At 49.2% G+C, this 21,698-nt stretch overlaps 1 protein-coding gene across 1 annotated transcript in view; it reads right to left on the bottom strand.

Moving 5' to 3' along the window:
- The window catches only part of NUP160 (nucleoporin 160), a 289,550-nt gene that overhangs the window by 265,978 nt on the left and 1,874 nt on the right, over window positions 1–21,698 (bottom strand). The window contains exon 2 of the mRNA XM_078684503.1: window positions 13,180–13,288. Within this exon, the coding sequence (XP_078540629.1) occupies window positions 13,180–13,288 (109 nt within the window). The remainder of the gene's footprint in view (window positions 1–13,179; window positions 13,289–21,698) is intronic.

Raw genomic sequence — 21,698 nt, 5'->3', positions numbered from 1 at the left:
CTTTGCCTCATCTTTCTCTTTTGAATATACGAAACCTTTCTATGCGGCAATCGCACAATTATTGTGAGGTACTTCTTTATACACTTTATTCAGCCCGTTATCTTCTAAGTCACTCGCCATGTTCTCCAACCTTGGTCAAGTCACGTGGATGGATAGATTAATTCGTGACACAAATCTAATGCGCCAGTACGGAGTAAAACATCTCTTCGTTGAAACCAACTAGTTCATAGGAAAGCCCTACATTTGGAATGATTGAAAACATGATGAAAATGGGCAGATGATGGTGCACTGTCCAGAGCGAACCTCATGGTTGGCCAGAAACTGGGAGATGCAAGCTGGTTTGCATTTTATGACCCACCACCATCTGAGGGGGTAAACAATGAGTTTACTAGCAAGTGATCTGCTTCAGATGGGTTCAGGTTGACCAAGATTGGTCTGAGGCGAATTGGTTGGGCAATGGGCCAGATTCCTAAGTCAAGTTTAAAGACTAAAAGGGGTGTGTCACGGGTCCAGCAGTAAGGAGCCGAGTACCCCCAAAGACTGGTGGTCCGCCACCCCCCTCTTACCATGCACCTTCTCCCCACAGCCGCAAGCCTGCACTTGGTACGAGAACCCCGAAGACCCCGAAAGTGATTGGCCAGAGGAGGATGCCGTGGACGGCTCCTTTAAGGAACTGGCTCAGGACTACGAGACTCCGCCCCTCATCGGGATGGTGACGCCAAAAGGCGGAAGTGCCAGAAAGCGGACGGACGGCGATTCCCCGGAGGAGACGGAGCGCGAGGAGGAAGGAGGACGGTGTCGAGAGGAGAGAGAAAGCGAGAACGACAAGCCAGGAGGCCAACGGTCGGACGCTTCGCCCTGCCACGCGCCCACGGGAGGAGCGTGGCTTCGAGAGGTACGGGCCGGGTCGCGGGTTGGGTTGGGAGGCGGAGGCAGCCCCCGGTGTGAACCATGTATGCGACTTTCCCTACGTGAGCACGAGCACTCCTCAGCACGCCCGTTTATAACTTGAGCACGTTACACGGTCTCTGTGTCCTCACTCCCGGCCCTTACCCCTATTCCCAGAGTTCTGTGCCTGACCCGTGTTTCTCCTTTCATTTACGGTACCCGACGAGAGGTCCCCGGTGAAAAGACGTCCCATACAGGAAGAAGACCTCCAGGACCACAAAGCTTCCTGAAGTACTACCCTGTCTACAGACTGAGATCACCCCCCCCCCCCATCTTTTGTTAATGAAAAAAACGTACATCCCAATAAAACCTTCACTAACACCCTTATTGAAGGCACCAGTGTTTCTGTTCACTCCGCCCACTCCAGTTCAGGTGGTTGAGAATCCGTCCAACCCGGCACCCCCCCGGACAGGGTGCTTTGGGGGATTTTAAGTACCACTCTCAGAAAGTTGTTTTCTGCCACTTCCAGTGCGTCTAGGTTAACGTGACCCCCACAGTTCTGCACCGTAGATACCTGCTGTTAGAAATGGGATCTCTGGTTGGCTAAGGCTTGCGCCAAAGCCAGGCAGAGACCACCACTCTAGTCAGGGCAAGGGAGTTACACTCCAAAGATAACCCCTGCTCACCCCCTTAGCAACGTGACACAAGCAGCAAGGCTGATCCCGGAGGCAATGTGAGTTAAGCCTTTGCGCACGCACCCACCAGCAACAACATCCCAGGCCCCCCACAAAAGGAACTCCACACAAGGTTATATATAACCTAGCCTTTATAGTCTCAAACCACCTTGGAATAGTAAGCACATTATGTACACTGTGCCAACGGGCACTGGGCAATATTTACAAGGGATATGTACACATGACAGGGCCACGGGAACCACTGTCAGAATCAGCACTGAGTAGAAACAGCACTTCTAGCACATAGAATAATTGTAGCACCAAATACCCATTGTAGAACACAACCAGTAACCACTGGTCAAAGGTAGGTACACACTACGCAATCCTAACCACCATAGGCATACATCACGCGGGGAACCATGAACTCACTAGCATAAACAATACTAGGTAACACACAACCTCCTAAGCATACATCATATCTAGAGGTATCAAACACAGGGTGCGCAAAACATCCTACACAGTACATCTCCTAACACCCAAAGCATTAGCGCATAATTCACAACAGTACATAAATCACATCAGGGTCCAGTTGAGGCCATAAACTAAACGTAGCAGCTGCCCACTACTTGCTGGATAGCGGAGGACACGAACAGGGCCTAAACGCTGCAGCTGGCACTAAGTGCTGCGCAGCAGGGGAAGGCCAAAGTAGGGGCGAAGGAGTGCGACTCACTCCCGAGTCCAAAGTACATGTCCCTAGAAAGGAAAGAACCTAAACGGTGCAGCTGCCCACTACTTGCTGGGCAGCTGTGATTTAAAAACTGACAGGGGCTCCCACCAGCCCTCTGAACCAACACTGCGCAGAACGTGGGAGCCCTCTAGGCTCTAGGAATACATGTGGTGCATGGGAGCCCTCTAGGCTCTTAAACAAATGTGCCCCCAAAAGGTTGGAGCACACTGGCTCTTGGGGGGGCGGGGGACACGGGCCCCCCCCTGGACCTCAGGAAAATGAGTATGGGCGATAACCATGCCCACGAGGGGCAGCGGGAAGCAATGCGGCCTGGCTGGAGCCCTCTTGGCTCTAAACAATGGGGGCCGAACGTTGGAGCCGCAGGCTCTGAAAATAATCATGTCCCCAATCGTTGGAGCCTTCGGGCTCGGGGAAGGACTGCATCAGCGTTGGAGCAGCCCACTGCCATCTGGGGCCGCTCGGGGAAGGGGCACCACTCTGGTGCCTGGGGTGCATGTGTGGCGCCGTCCGTCCACCCCCCCGCCCCCGCCAGCCGTCTACACTTACTGGCTCTCGGCGGGGGACAGGCTCCTCTCTTGTTGTCGCGGCGGTGGCAGGCACCGGTCAGTGCCTCGCGCCCCGCCCGCAGGACATAGCCAACGGCGCTGGCGGGGCTCTCCCTCCTCATGGGAGCCCCGCCCGCCGTCTGCATACGCCGGTCTTCACCCGGTCCCCCATCTCGGGACCGGGACTTAGGGCTTGGAGCCTTCGTGGCTCCGGACCAACTCCTTTTCCAGGACTCCCTCCTGGTAATGGGAGCACCGCAGCATTCGGCGGTTGTCTCTTGCCGGCCCCGGGGCTCTCCACAGCTTACGGGAGCCCCGGGCGGCCATCACTCGGTCTCCTTCTCCTTCCTCTCTCTCTCCGCTCGAGGAGGCGGGTGGGCTCCCGACCTCCTCTCTGCGAACACCACTTCCGGCCGCACTCGGGACTTCCGTCCTGCGGCCCCACCCACAGTCAAGCAGGCCGCGGGCTGCGGCTCTTTACGGGGGCAGAATTAGAGGGGTAGGCTCCCTCGCAATAAAAAGTAAATAGCGGGGTTGGCACCCGAAAAATAAATAAAATAAGTCCAAAGAGCGCAAATGAGGGGTAGGCTCCCTCCGATTTGGACGATAAAGCAGGGTGGGCTCCTGCTATTTAAAATGTAAAAACACTGGCATAATGCAGGGTGGGCACCTGTGATGAAGGATCCACGGGGAAAAGGAGCCCAGCGCTCCCATCTTAAAAAAGGTGCTGGAGGCTGGGAAGGAAAGGCCAAAGGGGTTCCAGGAATAGCAACTAATGAAATCCTCCAGACACAAAGTCCATCCGCAATCCAGGGGCTGTGCAGGGCCCAGGGAGGCAAGCCTTCCCCTGGGCCCCAGCAGCAGCACGCCCCTGGTAGATTCAAGTAGGAAAACAAGAACATTTAACACACATACCAAACTCAACCTTGCACTCCCCACGCATCAGGAATTACCATGGACACACATATTCCCCATTCATTCCTATGGGAGGGCAGGCCAATCTCACACACGCACTCAGAGAGCGCACGCACTTTACACTGCGCCATCAGGGGTGAACCTGCCAGAAGGGCCAAGTCCAACACCTGCAGTCACAGCCTTGGCCCTCCATGATTCGAGGATCAGAGAGACTGGATGGATAAAGGACTTATTTGCAAATCTTAATAATGTTGCCGCTCTGTATTTCAGAATGAGGGAGCTTTTAGTAACTTGATTTACCCAGAAACTTTGAAACAGACCAATACAGAGGTAATCACATTGGTGCACTCTGTTTCCCCTCAGGGAATATTGTACCTTTAAAGCCTCTGTGCAAATGTATAGCATTGAATTTGGTTTTACTTTTCATTTATCACAAAGCATTGGTCTAAACAAGACAGGCTAAAGTTGCTCAGAAGAGTCTCTAGGCCTTTGGGAGTCTTTGGTATAAACAGCATATCCTCTGCGAACAACAAGCCTGAAATCTTAGTCTTCGCAAGAACCGGGGAGGCGTCGCAGGCCATCAAGTAGTCTATGCATCCGTTGATATTCAGAAATAGTTGAGGGGCAAGTACACAACTCTGCACAAAATGTCACAAGCAGGTTGAGCAGAGCGACCTTGCAGATTGAAACTTTGGCCAATATGGACAGGGACTTCACTAGATCCCGCTAAACACACAGCATGCCTCTTGTTGACCACACACATTCCCCCACACGACCACCCTTGTGGTCATCGTCCAGCAATGGCAAAGAACAAGGCCCTTCGTTTCTACAAACAAAACTAATCAAAATGGACAAGTGTGCCAAGTCAGCCCAGGGAGCAGGTGTGCAGACACCTCTGGTGCCCGCTTCCTCATCTACACCATGCAAAACATTATTTTGGGTCTACCAAAGGAAGGAAGACCCCATCGAACAACGCACTTCATACCAGTCAATCTTACGTATTAACATGGGATTCAATATTCTAGCTAAAATACCCGTTAAAAGGTTTGGCAAAATTGTGGCTATATAAAGTGGACTTTGGCACCACGCAGGGGAGTACTACTGTTTCCTCTCAAGCGACTGACTGTCTATGGAGTGCTTGTATTGGAAATCAGGAGGGAGTATTTTACATCTAAAAAGTAAACTAAATCAACACACTTAAAATCTTTAACTCATAGATGTACGGTATACAGAAATTAAACTTTATTACCTTTTTTCACTACAGTGGGCTTTTCTTTAATGTTTTTATCAGGGGTGAAAATGCAAGTTACACCTATTGGCTTTATGGCTTTCTGTAGGAAGGATATCTGCACAGAGGTGATTTGTTGGGTTTCTCACTGGAAACTCTGCCATGACACCCAACTGCAATATCTTCTACCAATCTTTCTTTGTGGCTCGGATTGCTGGAGTCACTGGGACTTTAGCATACCAAGGCTGCAGGTTGTGAAACGTGAGGACTATTATGGTGTCAAGTAGGAAGGTGTCACTGATCCGAGAGCAGCCTTTGGCCAATTAACTGTATCGGTTGAAGTCAATGAATGAGGTGACCGTTCCTTCAGTTCAAATATCGGCCGCCTGCGTCCTCGTCCGCCTGCGCCCTCGTCTGCGCCCTCGTCCGCGCCTGTGCCCTCGTCCGCGCCCTCGTCCGCGCCTGTGCCCTCGCCCGCCCACTCAGTCGATCAGTGGATTTTGGGTTCCTTGTTGGAAAAACCCATGTTCCTGGTTAACCATAAAAGGACTGTGTCGATGGGCCGCTCTTGCATCCAGGTCTGCTGATACAATCTTTTGTGGAAGGGCTCGCATTCCTTCGCTGCTGCTCTGGAGAACGTATGACATTGGACACAACAGCACATTTTATGATGCATTCGATGAATGTAGAGATGAATTTAATAAATGTGTGCACTGCAGAAATCAGGAGGTATCCTGACAATCCAGGGTTGTTGATTTTCTCAACCAATACTACATATGCATCGAGGTACAGGCCCCTAGAGTTTACACCTTCAAGGGCTGCTTCATGAGCGCTGATCCAATTCTACATATGCCCTCCTCGAGGTACAGGCCCCTAGAGTGTATACCTTCAGAGGCTGCTGCATGAGCGCTGATGCAATACTACATATGCCGTTCTCCCCACTGGAAACGATTGGACGAATCGGAGAAGAGGGGCCCCAAAGGTCTCAACTTCAACTGTGCATCTATCTATACCTTAATAATCATGTTAAACTAGACACAGACTGAACAAGCTCAAGCACTTTAAATCTCTACTTTCTTTAGTCTGGTGGGACTCTCGTTTGATTTGGATGGTAGTTCTTTAGGTCCAGGTGAGTTCTGAATAATGTTTATGGCGAACGTTAGCAGAATTTTGCATCCGGAGATGCAAATAAAATGGAGATTTTAATTCCACCTAGAGTCTGTATCCGGAGGTCTGGTACCGCCATCCTATTGATAAGTGAGTAAAGCTTGACACGTTTTAAAGCTTCTAAGAATACTCAAATGCTTTCCACTGAATAACACTGGCTATAGGTAACTTCAAAATCTATCATGTAAATGATATAAAGACATTTGCAGGGACCCCCAGGTTCTTGCACCTTCTGGCTTTCTGCACTTCCTATGTTTAACTGCCTTATTTATCACTGAATAAAGGACTCTCCTTCAGGTAAACAGTAGTGTTTTACACTGCTTTTTGAGTGTTATTGATGTCGTCTGAGTCGCTAATTCCGCTCACATGGTGCAGTAAATCTTGACTATTAAACGTCAACTGCCCAGGAGAGTCAACCATCTAAAGGAATAACTCGATTACGCTATTGAGAAAACCTGATTTGGGGCCCTGAGACACCAGTGATGAACAACCCCCATGGAGTCTAGTGCCCAGAAGCTCTATCCTGCCCAATGGCCTCCCACATAAAGTTTCCAGACTCTACCAGGTCTTCACTTCGCATTAACTTCTTGGTGAGCTGGGCTGCAACTTCCACGAGGAAAGGTTTCACTCCGAGGAAAGGGGCAAAAATTAAATCCACCTATCCAAGACAGAATGAGCATCTTCTACACAGGTTGAAACCTTGGGAATAAGTCCACTGACCTGATCAGTGTGACTGCTCGCCCCCTGCACGGCTCCACCACCAAGTGCTGCCCCCTGAACTCCGTTGCAGGGGTCTCCACCCGCAGGCTCCTGCCTGCCCCTTATCCCTGGTGGTCCAGTGGGAGAGCACTCGGATCTTCTGCTGCTCCACCTCTGCCTCTCTTGTCTCTTTCCTTTTGTGCCTTTTTCACCTTTCCTTCGTTCTGCCCTTCTGTCACTTTTCTCCTTTTCACTTCAGTCTTTCCGTCATTTCCCCCGCCGCTGCTGCCCCAGTGGCCCCTCCCTTCTCCAGTGTGTCCTACCCATCTCACAGCTGACCCGCCACTTTCGATCCCTACTCAATGGAGGCCGTTGCATGACCGCGCCACTGGTGCGCCAAAAGCAAGCCCTTCTGCACCCGTCCATGACTCAACCAGCACCCACCACAACCTCAACCTCAGATGCAACAACAACTGCCAGCTCTCAACACCCACCAACACCACGGCCCGCTCTCCTGTCTACACTGCCGCTGCACCTTCACCCACCTCCGTACCCCAGCAGCATATCCCAGCCTACCGGACATCAACGCTCACAAACCACTCAACTGCATTGAACTCAACGTACTTTTCCCTACACAAACGCGCCACAGAAATCTGGAACCTCCTCAACAACTACTCGCCAGACGTTGCCTTCTTCTCGGAAACCTGGACCAACGGCACCTCTACACCCGACATCACCACTGCCATTCCTGAAGGATACAAGATCTTACGCAAGGACCGCCCATCCGTCTAGGAGGATACATCACCGTCGTTCACAAAAGCACACTCCGCATGACCCCCCTCCAGGGCGAAATAACAACCCTCATGGAGCACCTCCATTTCCAGATCCAGAACAACCCTAAAACGACTCAGTGCGGACCCCTCATCTACAGGAGCGGGGACCAAGTACATAGTCCACTATGTCAAGCTTAGGCTTTTTGAGAGGTAACTCCCATCCTTCCTTCACAAGACATAGGGGTCCTCTTACAGGATGCCCAAACAGAAGCTCAAAAGGGCTGTAGCCAACCCCCTTCTGTGGGACCTCTCTGTAAGCAAACAGGAGGCAGGGTAAAAGGATGTCCCATCTTCGCCTAAGCTTTTCAGGTAACCCTTTTATCATCCCTTTTAGGGTCTTGTTGAATCTCTCCACAAGCCCATTGCACTGTGGGTGATAGGATGTGGTAAATTTGTAATTTACACCACACTCCTTCCACATTGCAGTCAAATATCCTGACATGAAGTTTGCACCTCTGTCAGAGACAACCTCCTTAGGAAACCCCACTCTGGAGAAAACTCCAAGGAGGGCCCTGGCCACAACAGAGGGGTTGGGCTAACGGCTAAGGCGCTCGACCTCGGACCTGGGGATCTGGGTTCGAGTCTCGGTAACGACGCCAATAACCCCCTGTGATTCTGGGCAAATCACGTAATCTCCCCGTGCCTAAAATGAAAGTGCGTCCTCATGTAACGTAACTGGTGCTATGTAAAGCGCTCTGATAACTGATTCGGTTCGGTTCTAGTTCGCGCTATATAAAACTCCCAAAAAAAAACAAAACAGGAGCTGTAGTGGTCCTAAGGGGAATAGCTTCTGGATACCTGGTGGCATGATCCACTTCCACCAGTATAAATCTGTGCCCAGATGCTGTTGGGGGGTCCATTGGTCCAACAATGTCTATACCCACTCTTTCAAAGGGCACCCCCACCACAGTTAGTGGTATAAGGGGGGCCTTTGTTGTGCCACCTGATTTGCCACTGGCTTGACAGGTGACACATGAGCGACAAAACTCTTTGGTGTCTTCAGACATATGAGGCCAGTGAAAGTGAGGGGCAAGCCTGTCCCAAGTCTTGTTCTGGCCTAAGTGACCTGTAAGGGGAATCTCATGGGCTACGGTGAGAAGGAAACCTCTAAGAGACAAGGGGATGACCAGCCTCCTGGTAGCACCAGGTTTGGGGTCTCTTGCCTCAGAGTATAGGAGTCCTTCATCCCAGTACACCTTGTGGGCACCTGTAGCATTCCCTGCAGCCTCAGCAGCAGCCTGCTGTCTGAGGGGTTCAAGGGAGGAACAGTCTAACTGTGTCTGCCTCAAGTCAGCCCTGGAAGGTCCCCCTGTCCCAAGAAACTCAACCTGTTCAGGTTCAAGCTCTTCTAGGACAGTTCCTTCTGGGGTCTTTGGGTCAGCCTCCTGAGAGGGCTGATCCTCAACCTGAGGCAGGGGGGAAGGCTCAGCCTTACCCCATCTGCTCTTTCTCTTGGATGGTGTCTGGTCCATTGTTCCAGGATCCAGCACTTGTTCAGCTGGGCATTTCTTGGCCTGTGACCTGGTCACAGCAAGGACATGCGAGGAGAGACCTAACATTTCTACATGAGTCCTGTACTCCACATCTGGCCACATGGAGGATTCCAAATCATTGCCCAAGAGACAATCCACTGGGAGGTCTGAACTAACTACAACCCTTTTGAGGCCAGTTACCCCTCCCCAGGAGAAGTTAACAACTGCCATACTGTGATTGATAGTGACATTGCTAGCATTGGTCACTAGGTAGTCTGAACCTAGCATGATCTGATCAGGGTCCACAAATGCTGGTGTCACCATAGTGACACTGGCGCATGTGTCCCTGTAGGCCTGAGCCATCTTTCCATTGATTAAAGGCGTTTGTCTGTATTTGCCCAGAGTACTGGACTGACAGTAGGGGTCATATCCATGTCCCCAGTACAAACAAGAACTGCCTGAGTAGGTATTCTGACTAAGTCAGATCCCACCTAGGTTCCCAGGGTTAACCCAACTAAAGCCTTGGGGGGTACACTACCACTACTAACTGTACTAGGGGGTGCAGGGGCCTTAGGGCAGCAGTGGTAGGGGCTGGGCCTTTCTTGGTGCATTCACTAAACCAGTGAGTCTTACTTTTACAGTATTGGCACCATGGTTTTCTTGGAACATCAGTCTTCTTCTTTTGGGAATTCTGGGACCCACCCTCCTTGGATTGTTGGGGCCCTGTTGAAGACTTCTGGTCATTTTGTGGATTCTGATTACTACCCTTTTGGTCTGCTTTCTTCCGGCTCCCTTCATCGACTCCATCCCCGGCCTGATTGCACCCGGATAACCATGACGACTCAAACACCGCCTCACGTCTAGAGAACCTCGCCAACATAGGACTGAAACAACTAGTCACCACCCCCATGCACACAGCGAGATACACTCGACTCAGTCCTCACTGGAGGAAACAGCATCTCCTACAGGTACACCACGGAACTCCTCTGGATAGATCACCACTTCTCCTTCAAAAAACCCACTGTTCATAAGCACGCCCACCACCTCCCCGCAGAAGCTGAAAAAAAGGCTCACCTTCACCCTTTTCAGCACCCCACCACCAACCACATCAGACGTAAACACCACAGCACGCAACCTGCACCGCCGGATCACGAACTACGCAGACAAACTCACTCCCTCAAGAGAACCACCTGAAGACACATCAAGAAAACAAGCAGGTTCACCATTGCACTCCAAGAATCCAGACGCCTCGATAAGGAGGAACAACAAAACCCAGATACATGCACCGCCTACAAAGCAGCCACCACTGCACACCACCATCTCATCAAATCCACAAGGAAGAAATCCTTCCAAGACAGAATTCTCAACAACGCTGTCAGGGGGTCCCCTGCTCGGCCCAGGCTGAGCTAACCGATTCTCCGTCTCACCAACAGGCGGACTGCTACGGGCCCTTTAAGAACAGCCTTTGCTTTCGTGAGGATGGCCTCGCCCCTGGACCACCTGACTTTGTGGGCCTATCAGGATCAACCCCTCGTGATATGAGGGAAGACCCGGAAGACGCCAGCGCTCGTGTGGCCCAGAAGGACTCTTCGTGGGAGGAGGACGTGAAGCGCCAGGAGAACAACGCAAGCAGAACCGAGGAAGCCGAGACCAACACGACGGGACCGGGAGTCGAGACCAACGCGGTGGAGCCCTTCCCGAGAGCCGACACCGGGTGTGGAGAAGGCGCCAGGAGTGGACCGGAGGAGAACCAGACGCCGGAAACAGCAGTAGCTGAAAAGCCAGGAGGCCAACGTTACCGTGTATCGCCCAGCCACGCGAAGGAGGACGCGTGGCTTATCCAGGTGCGTGCTCGTTTAAGTTCACTGTTAAGATTTAAGAGGGGAGGGACAGGGTAGGAATCAGGAGGGACCGCCTGGGCACCGTGTTTTCTATGCACTATACACAAGTCTCTCTCTTATATCTGCCGTGTTACTGATGGTGGTGGTTCTGGCTATTCCCTCACACTCCCCTTCCTTGCAACCCTCTAAAAAGCAACCAGCCCACTAAAGCCTTGTTGTTTTCTTTTTTTTTTATGCGCTGGAAAACCTGGAACCCAACCCAAGGGACGGAACCTGAAGAACCCAGAAAAGGATCCTGGACCCTTATTTCTTTGTGTTACAAAGTACTTTGTTTTGAACAACTCAATAAAAAGAGCTAAAACATCGCCCTCCAGTATTGGCTCCTTCCCTTCTTGTGACCCAAAGCTGACAAACGCACACAACACCAAAGAGCTCTTATCCATCATCAAGGAATTCGCCAAACTCTGCAGCGAAACAGACGTTCCACCCTCCCTAGACCTCTGCAACAGACTCAGTACCTTCTTCCACCACAAGATTAAGATGATCTACGACAACTTCAACATCCAAGACCACCACACCACGCCCCCCTCGTGAAATGCCACCCAACAGACCCTGCTCAAATGGATCCTGCTCATGACAGAAAACACCTTGAAGACCGTGAAAAGCACCCACTCCGGAGCACCCTCAGACCCATCCACACCACATCTTCCACAGAGCCACCTCTACCATCACACCCAAACTGCTCCTTCGAGACCACCACTTTCCCAGACGACTGGAAACACGTCGAAGTCAACTCCCTCCTGCAGAAACCCTCCACGGACCCGAAGGACCTCAGGCCCATCTCCCTGCTTCAATTCGCAGCCATGGTCATCGAAAAGGCCGTCAACACCCAGATAGCAAACTCCCTACTCGCCGACGACATCCGCTCCTTCCTCGACCAGGGCAAAATGGGCAGCCCTCATCCTCCTTTACTTCTGTTCAGCATTTAACACAGTCTCCCACCACACCCTAGCCACCAGACTCCACGACGACGGCATTCCTGGCAAGGCCCTCGACTGTATACATTCCTTCCACACCGGCAGAACTCAGCATGTCAGACTTCCTCCCTACCTCTTTAAACCAACAGAGACAAACTGTGGAATGCCCCAGGGCTCCTCCCTCAGCCCCACCCTCTTCAACGTCTACCATCATCAGGAACCACAGACTCAACATCGTCTCTTACCCCGTCGACACCCAGCTTATCCTCACCAACGAACCCAATAACACCAAACCACTCCCAAGAAGGGATGAAAACCGTTGCCACCTGGATGAAGAACAACAGCCTGAAAATCAACTCAAAAAAGACAGAAGTCCTCTGCATGACTCGAAAGACTCAGATGGATCCCAACCGAATCCAGAAAAACTGTCACAGACACACTCAGCAGCAGACTGGACTACGGCAGCGCTCCCTACACCAGAATCAACAAGAAGCTCCTTCGCAAACTCCAGACTTTCCAGAATGTCACAGCCAGACTGATCCTAGACATCCCCCGTCGCAGTCACATCACCCAACACCTCTGTGGTCTCCAAAGGCTTCCAGTCGAAAGAAGAATAACCTTCAAACACCTCACCCACGCACACAAAGCCCTTCACAACACCGGACCTGCAAAACTGAACAGTCGCCTCTCTTTCCACGCACCCAAAAGACATCTACGATCAGCCCAGCACTCTCTGGCCACCGTCCCACGTACCAACTAGACCAGAATAAGAGGAAAGCCCTTGTCCTACCTCGTGGCCAAAGACTGGGACACCCTCCCCCCTCCGGCAATCTCCCTCACTGCCCCAGTTCAGGAAGGACCTCAAGACCTGGCTCTTCGGATGACCCCAGCACTCATGAGCCAACACGCCTCTGCCCTCAGAGCCTTAAGACGCTCACAGGTGAGTGGCTGCGCCTTACCAACCCTGATTGAAAGGCAAAAACAATCGGGAGGCAATGCTATTTGAGGAATTTCATTTCCCGTACTTTTGGGTAGAGAAACTACTTGTATGCACCACAAAGTAACCAACCAGCTGCTTGCTTGCAATTCTGTGAGTTAAAACGATTTGTTTTATCTCCCACCTGATTGAGTTAGAAACCCTCACCACCCAACCATGCCCCTTGTACCATCTAAGAGAAGGCCGTGAACTCACCAATGAATGAATCTGTTGCGAGTAATTGAGAGCAGTTTATTACTCTCCTCATAGTAGAAGCCTCCAGCACTCTCATTATACTTCACGCTTCCAGGAATTGGACTCAGACCTGCAGAGGGTCACAAGAGACAGCCAGAGAAGAGGGTCACAAGAGACAGCCAGAGATAAATCAAGCATAGTCTAATCATTTAAAGTGGAAATAGAAACGTGAATAGGAGATGAACCAAGAAAAGTAGACTTGGAAGCTGATCATGAGTCGTAGTTAGCAGAGGAAAGGCACAAACACAGACCTACAAGTGCATGTAAAGGACAGACTGGTAACAGACTCCAGGAAAGGACTGGAGAAGAACAAACAATTTCAGCTCCTCTTGCCGATGAACGATCAGGCAGCAATCTGCACATAGTTGTGATGCACAAACATTGAGACATTCTGGTTACAGGTTGAAAAATTACACTGGTCTTTGCTGCAATAGCAATGCAACAGTTTTTCATAACAGAAATAGAACAAAAAAAATACAAAGAGGAAATTCCCCAGTGTTCGAGAGCTGGCAGGGAAATGGTAAACAGCTATGTTTGTACGTGCAGGTCACCAGACAAAACAAGATAGAAAAATGCAGTATTTCATAGTAAATCAAAAACAAAACAGGGAGTTCCCCCTTAATCCTGTCTGGGACGGGGTTTACAAGTTTACTACAACGAGAAGTCCCACCTAGTATCTGCTATGTGGCAGCAACTCAATATATGAGTAAAGAAACCTTATGTTTCAGATTTTCTAATGATTATCAAAGTAACCAATAGGCCATCATGGAGGCAGGAGGTTCAGGAAATACAGTATCAGTGCACATACAAATAAGTTTCGTGAGGGGAGTTCTATGTCAAGCAAGTATGACCACATGTAAGTTCTTCTTAAAACATTTAGTCTTCTTTATTGATAAAAAACATAAGAGGGATAGCCTCAGTTAGAGAAACAATATACACTATTACAGCATAAATAAAAACATGTTAAAATTTTACACAGATATCATAGAAAAACCAAAAAAAGTCGACGCGGCGTTTCGGTGCTTGCATGAAGATATGCCACCTTCTTCAGGACGGTTAATCTATTGAAAAAACATTTATACACATTTAATACATAGACTCCACTTAGACCTCACATAATTTCAAAACACATCAATACTTAGATACACATCAATACTTAGATACAGTGCAACTGATACATTCTCTGCTAATTCCAGAGTGTATATTATTCTAAGCTTTCTAACAATAGGACTCAAAAATTGAGTTTTTGTGAATTATATTTGCTACACATTTTCAAACTTTTCTGACATTTGTGAGTGTAACTTTCCTCAGACCTGTTCTTTAAGCGCTAATACATCATACAGAAATGGACTATTGACATACCTTGTTAATTAAAAACAAATGTTGTTCTAGTAAGAAATCCCTCCGTTTGCTTTCTGGAAAAATGCTCTTATGGCTTCCACTTTGTATGATTAAAAGTGACACCTAGATTGAGACAATATATACACTTTATAATGTTTATCACATCCTCCAGATTGATAGTGCTCTCGTCTAATATTGTGTTTGAGTGATGCTGTCTCATACCTGTTATTAAAAATCAGGGCTGGCAGTGAAGCTGTATGGGGGATGGCCACCGTATCTTTTTCTTACTGATAGAACTTTCCCAGTGAGATTACCTGAACAGAAATACACGCCTTTGTTCAAGAAAAATTTGACATTAATTGTCTTCATGAATACCAAAAGAATATCTTCATAGAGATTATTACCTCTTTAGTCGCCGTATTTAAAACATGGGGACTTCTATCTTTGGAGGGACGGCAGGCATTACTGTACATTTATACTTTTATCGCCGAGAAATGCCTTTTGTAATTGGCGGAATTCTGTCTAGACACATTATTCCCTCTAGACAGAATTCCGCCAATAGAGATATTCTTTTGGTATTCATGAAGACAATTAATGTCAAATTTTTCTTGAACAAAGGCGTGTATTTCTGTTCAGGTAATCTCACTGGGAAAGTTCTATCAGTAAGAAAAAGATACGGTGGCCATCCCCCATACAGCTTCACTGCCAGCCCTGATTTTTAATAACAGGTATGAGACAGCATCACTCAAACACGATATTAGACGAGAGCACTATCAATCTGGAGGATGTGATAAACATTATAAAGTGTATATATTGTCTCAATCTAGGTGTCACTTTTAATCATACAAAGTGGAAGCCATAAGAGCATTTTTCCAGAAAGCAAACGGAGGGATCTCTTACTAGAACAACATTTGTTTTTAATTAACAAGGTATGTCAATAGTCCATTTCTGTATGATGTATTAGCGCTTAAAGAACAGGTCTGAGGAAAGTTACACTCACAAATGTCAGAAAAGTTTGAAAATGTGTAGCAAATATAATTCACAAAAACTCAATTTTTGAGTCCTATTGTTAGAAAGCTTAGAATAATATACACTCTGGAATTAGCAGAGAATGTATCAGTTGCACTGTATCTAAGTATTGATGTGTATCTAAGTATTGATGTGTTTTGAAATTATGTGAGGTCTAAGTGGAGTCTATGTATTAAATGTGTATAAATGTTTTTTCAATAGATTAACCGTCCTGAAGAAGGTGGCATATCTTCATGCAAGCACCGAAACGTCGCGTCGACTTTTTTTGGTTTTTCTATGATATCTGTGTAAAATTTTAACATGTTTTTATTTATGCTGTAATAGTGTATATTGTTTCTCTAACTGAGGCTATCCCTCTTATGTTTTTTATCAATAAAGAAGACTAAATTTTTTAAGAAGAACTTACATGTGGTCATACTTGCTTGACATAGAACTCCCCTCACGAAACTTATTTGTATGTGCACTGATACTGTATTTCCTGAACCTCCTGCCTCCATGATGGCCTATTGGTTACTTTGATAATCATTAGAAAATCTGAAACATAAGGTTTCTTTACTCATATATTGAGTTGCTGCCACATAGCAGATACTAGGTGGGACTTCTCGTTGTAGTATTTCGTAGTAAAGCCTTCAGGTACCCAACGTGTTAACTGAAACAATAATTGGTCATTGTAACATAGTAGTTATGCATACATCTTCTCATACATCACCACTGCATCGCAGGGACCTTCTCACACCAGTTCCATGGCTTCTCTTTCAAGGAACCTGCTCAAGAGCGCTTTAAAACTTCCATCATCCCAAGCTACTCTCAGATGACTTCAGCCCTCAGTGCCCCTCCCCTTCCCGTTCGTGGTCACTCCAAAAGAATACCTCTCTACCCCAGACACCACACATGAAGCTCGCGCTTCATCGTCAAGCACAGAGAGCTCCTTTCATACCTTTAGGACCTTACTGTATGCTTTCATCACCTCTGGTGCCCACCACACAACCTAGCTTCTTCAGGGATGTGGAATTCCTATAGCCCGACGCCCAGGACATATTGTTTGGGGTCAAGGGCAACAAGTTTTAATGTGCATTTTGTCCTTGGGACAAGCAGGGCCAACCGCCTGCAGCACAAACCCTTTGGCTGCCAGTTTGCAGTACCACATTAAGGATCAGGGAAGGGCACTGCCTGCAGTTCAGTTAATATTTGTGTGCATATGTTAATGCTGTTCAAACTTGTATTTATGGTTCATTAATTGAGATCCTTTATTAGGCTGAGCGCTCTCAGTAAATGCAAGATCTGACTGCAATATTTTTATACTTCCAGTATAAAAATGTGGTCACACGCTTTCAAAGTTTAGCAATATGAGGTTATGCGTAATGCTCCCAGAATGCTCTCTGATTAGGTGCAAATATTTGTAGAGGCTTGAAAGCAAGATTAATGATTCTTTACTTTCAATATAAAATGATCCTAAAAAAATGAAAGTAGGAAAAACATTTTTTTGCTAAACTACTGTAAAATTTCAGTTACCATTTCTTTGCAGCATCATTTAGTTAATTGTGTTGATGCTTGCTAGTATTCCCCCAAAATATTCATATTAGAAAATCAGTATAACCAGTTTCAATAAGATTTAGGGAAACATAAAAATCAACAAGCATTGGCAAAGCAAGTAGGTCTGAAATGGAGGTCAGCTTTTTAGTTTTGGCAATGCGCGACTTGTTTTGGCATGGTTTTTGTAAAACCTTATTGATGTGAGAGCTGCCCGACCCTCATCATTATAACAAACATTGGCAAAAGCAAAAATAGTTTTTGGTCTCAAAAAAGCACACACTGCCACATTAGTTACTGGCACTGAACTAAACTACTTTTTGTGCCGATATGCTCCTTGTGAAAGAGCAGAATGCTGTCACTCACCGTGAATCCAGCCGATACAGAGAGAGAATTTTAATAAACACTAAAGGTCAAGGTTAACGACCAACCAAATTAGGGGCCCAATTATTAAAGAAAATCTCAAAAGTGCACCCTTGGTATATGTCCTTGCATTAAGGGCAGCTATATGGCTTTCGTGAATTCACAAGAATTTACAGCAGTAGGGCAAGACATAGCACTCCTAGAAAATATTTGTCAACTGCATTTTATCATGAGCAAATATGCATGTGTAGATTTGCTCATGCGAAAACCTTAGTGTTTGCAAGTTTATTTTCCCTCCAACCACTTGTATCCCCAACACTGGAAGAAGGTTTACGTCTGCCATTGTCAGGAGTACATTTCCAACATTTCTCAGTATTGGAAAAGATTAGAGAAGAGTTGTTGAAAACCCTTAAAACATGCAAGTTAGTAGGTTTGCACAGACTCAAAAGGACATTCCAACCCTGGAACTATTTTTGACCCCTACCTTCAGTCCCAGTATGTAGATCTGCGGAAACGTAGCAACATAAAGGGATTGCTAGTATTTAAACACTACTATGGTATGACCGATGGCATAATCAGAGAGGCTATATAAGAACTCTTATATAATAAGATTGCAGCCATAATTTATCGCCGCACAACATGGCACCAAAGGGACAAGTGGATTTTGTTACAGGACAAGTAGATTTATGAAGCAACCTGCCCCATGGACAAGTAGATATTTTAATAAATTCCACACACCTGCTTCTTGCTACCCACAGCACCCTAGTCTAACCGCACACCAGTTCTTCCCCAAAACACACTTAGCAACACCTTCACAACACGTGTTTGGGTGCAGTCACACACACACAACCCATTCCAGACCTTCATACCTCTTTCAGGTCACCTCCCTGGCACTCCTCACCTCTTCTCTGAATCCCTCCCAATAAAACATACAACATGGCTTGAAAAACCTGGGCACTGCCACCAGGCGCACAGGTCAAGTAACTTGAAGTAGTTTCTAGTCCAGAGACAGAAGACACAGAGGACGCAGAAGTTGGTGAAACATCCACTTGCAGAACCACAGTACGGTTTGGAAATAAGTGGAAGCTTGGTATTAGATGTGCATTGCCGTGGCTTGGGAATCCGAAAATAGAGAAATACAGATACCCTGGCACTTTGGTTATGGACTAAAAGGGCAGAAGGAGCTGTGATGCATTTCTATTTTCTTTATAAGAAAAGCTATTGCAGTGGGAAGCAGGGCTGCAAGGGGGGGCTTAACACTGCCACAGATAGAGACACCTTCCATGTGGCTACACCTGTGACATTTGTAGCCCTGAAGATTGATGTAAATTACTTGCTTGTGCCTACAACCCACTTGGGTATACGTCATCAACCAGGACTCTCCAGCCATCTTGATCCTGTTTTTTTTTAGGTCGAGCCTAGGGCAGCGCGCATGCGCTGCTCTATGGGAGGCTTCTTGTGAGCACTCTAAACTTCTCTGTGTGGGTCTGACTCCCCTCCACCCCTTGTCATTCTTACTGAGGAATCTCCCTCTCTGCCTGATCTATAGGCCAACTAGGGACTTCTTGTCATTTGTTACGTTTGCTTTTCTCCTCGTCCCCTAACGGATTGTGAGGAGACCTCCCTTTTCATTTTTTTGGTCTGACTCCTCCCACACATTGGATTGGCCTTTGCGTGTGTCTTTCAATAATGAAAGCATGCACATGGCCAAAGGCTGGTGCATGTCCCACCTCTGTTCCACTGTGCTACTCTCACGGCGTTTTGCTCTCGGGAGCGAGCAGCGGCGCGCAGGGTAGCAGCTGCATTCCTCGTCGTAGTTCAGGTTACTAATTAAACACAGCGCGGTCGCTTTCACTTTAACTGCCGCGCTGGACTGTTTTCCTTTGGTTTGTGCATCTTGCTTGTTTTCTTCTGCATTTCATTTTGTATTTCCATTTTTGCTTCCTTCTTTCTATTTTTTTGTATTTATATCGGATCCTTTATTTCTGTCTGAGTTAATACCGCTTAATATTTTTACAATATCAACTTCAGTTTGCTTTTACTACATAACTTCATTTCCCATCTGTTTTCTTTCCATCTTTATTTCATCTTTCAATTTTAATTACATTTTTCATATCAACTTTGTTTCTCTAGATTTCTGCCTGACCTTCTTTCTTTACATGGTCTAGTTTAAATGAAACTCAACATGGAGACTTTGTTTTCTCATTTGCTTGCACACAACCCGTTTGATTGTACAGTGTGCATAGATGGAGCGATGCTCTTATTACAACAATACCAGCACCCATATGGTGCGAAGGGTAACCCTGCCACCGACTTTGCTGAGGCCGCGAGGATTGGCACGCTCCCTTTCAGGGTCACGCCACACGCCACAGATGTGGGGCACGTGCTGCCCCAGCAGATGCACGCGCATAGCAAGTCTAACGCTGCGTCACTGCAAGCGATGGTACCAAAGAATGCCCGAACCAAGGCACAATGTCACCATATCAAACCGCTGGTATCCCCTGCGTCCTGGCCCTGATCCACTCCCCACTGCAGTGAACAGGACCCCGAATCACCTTCCACGAGCCAGCAGTGACAGGAGAGGGTAGGAGAAGGGGGTCAGCACTGACAGGAGAAGGGGGTCAGCACTGACAGGAGAAGGGGGTCAGCACTGACAGGAGAAGGGGGTCAGCACTGAGAGGAGAAGGGGGTCAGCACTGAGAGGAGAAGGGGGTCAGCACTGAGAGGAGAAGGGGGTCAGCACTGAGAGGAGAAGGGGGTCAGCACTGAGAGGAGAAGGGGGTCAGCACTGAGAGGAGGGGAGTCAGCACTGACAGCAGGAGGGGAGTCAGCACTGACAGCAGGAGGGGGGTCAGCACTGACAGCAGGAGGGGGGTCAGCACTGACAGCAGGAGGGGGGTCAGCACTGACAGCAGGAGGGGGGGTCAGCACTGACAGCAGGAGGGGGGGTCAGCACTGACAGCAGGAGGGGGGGTCAGCACTGACAGCAGGAGGGGGGGTCAGCACTGACAGCAGGAGGGGGGGTCAGCACTGACAGGAGGGGGGGTCAGCACTGACAGGAGGGGGGGTCAGCAGTGACAGGAGGGGGGGTCAGCAGTGACAGGAGGGGGGGTCAGCAGTGACAGGAGGGGGGGTCAGCAGTGACAGGAGGGGGGGTCAGCAGTGACAGGAGGGGGGGTCCGCAGTGACAGGAGGGGGGGTCCGCAGTGACAGGAGGGGGGTCAGCAGTGACAGGAGGGGGGTCAGCAGTGACAGGAGGGGGGTCAGCAGTGACAGGAGGGGGGGTCAGCAGTGACAGGAGGGGGGGTCAGCAGTGACAGGAGGGGGGTCAGCAGTGACAGGAGGGGGGTCAGCAGTGACAGGAGGGGGGTCAGCAGTGACAGGAGGGGGGTCAGCAGTGACAGGAGGGGGGTCAGCAGTGACAGGAGGGGGGTCAGCAGTGACAGGAGGGGGGTCAGCAGTGACAGGAGGGGGGGTCAGTGACAGGAGGGGGGGTCAGCAGTGACAGGAGGGGGGGTCAGCAGTGACAGGAGGGGGGGTCAGCAGTGACAGGAGGGGGGGTCAGCAGTGACAGGAGGGGGGGTCAGCAGTGACAGGAGGGGGGGTCCGCAGTGACAGGAGGGGGGGTCCGCAGTGACAGGAGGGGGGTCCGCAGTGACAGGAGGGGGGTCAGCAGTGACAGGAGGGGGGGTCAGCAGTGACAGGAGGGGGGTCAGCAGTGACAGGAGGGGGGTCAGCAGTGACAGGAGGGGGGTCAGCAGTGACAGGAGGGGGGGTCAGTGACAGGAGGGGGGGTCAGTGACAGGAGGGGGGGTCAGCAGTGACAGGAGGGGGGGTCAGCAGTGACAGGAGGGGGGGTCAGCAGTGACAGGAGGGGGGTCAGCAGTGACAGGAGGGGGGGTCAGCAGTGACAGGAGGGGGGGTCAGCAGTGACAGGAGGGGGGGTCAGCAGTGACAGGAGGGGGGTCAGCAGTGACAGGAGGGGGGTCAGCAGTGACAGGAGGGGGGTCAGCAGTGACAGGAGGGGGGTCAGCAGTGACAGGAGGGGGGTCAGCAGTGACAGGAGGGGGGGTCAGCAGTGACAGGAGGGGGGGTCAGCAGTGACAGGAGGGGGGGTCAGCAGTGACAGGAGGGGGGGTCAGCAGTGACAGGAGGGGGGGTCAGCAGCGACAGGAGGGGGGTCAGCAGCGACAGGAGGGGGGTCAGCAGTGACAGGA

This window comes from Lissotriton helveticus, chromosome 3_2, assembly GCF_964261635.1.
Source record: "Lissotriton helveticus chromosome 3_2, aLisHel1.1, whole genome shotgun sequence".
NCBI lineage: Eukaryota > Metazoa > Chordata > Amphibia > Caudata > Salamandridae > Lissotriton > Lissotriton helveticus.
This window is presented reverse-complemented; position numbering and strand designations above follow the sequence as displayed.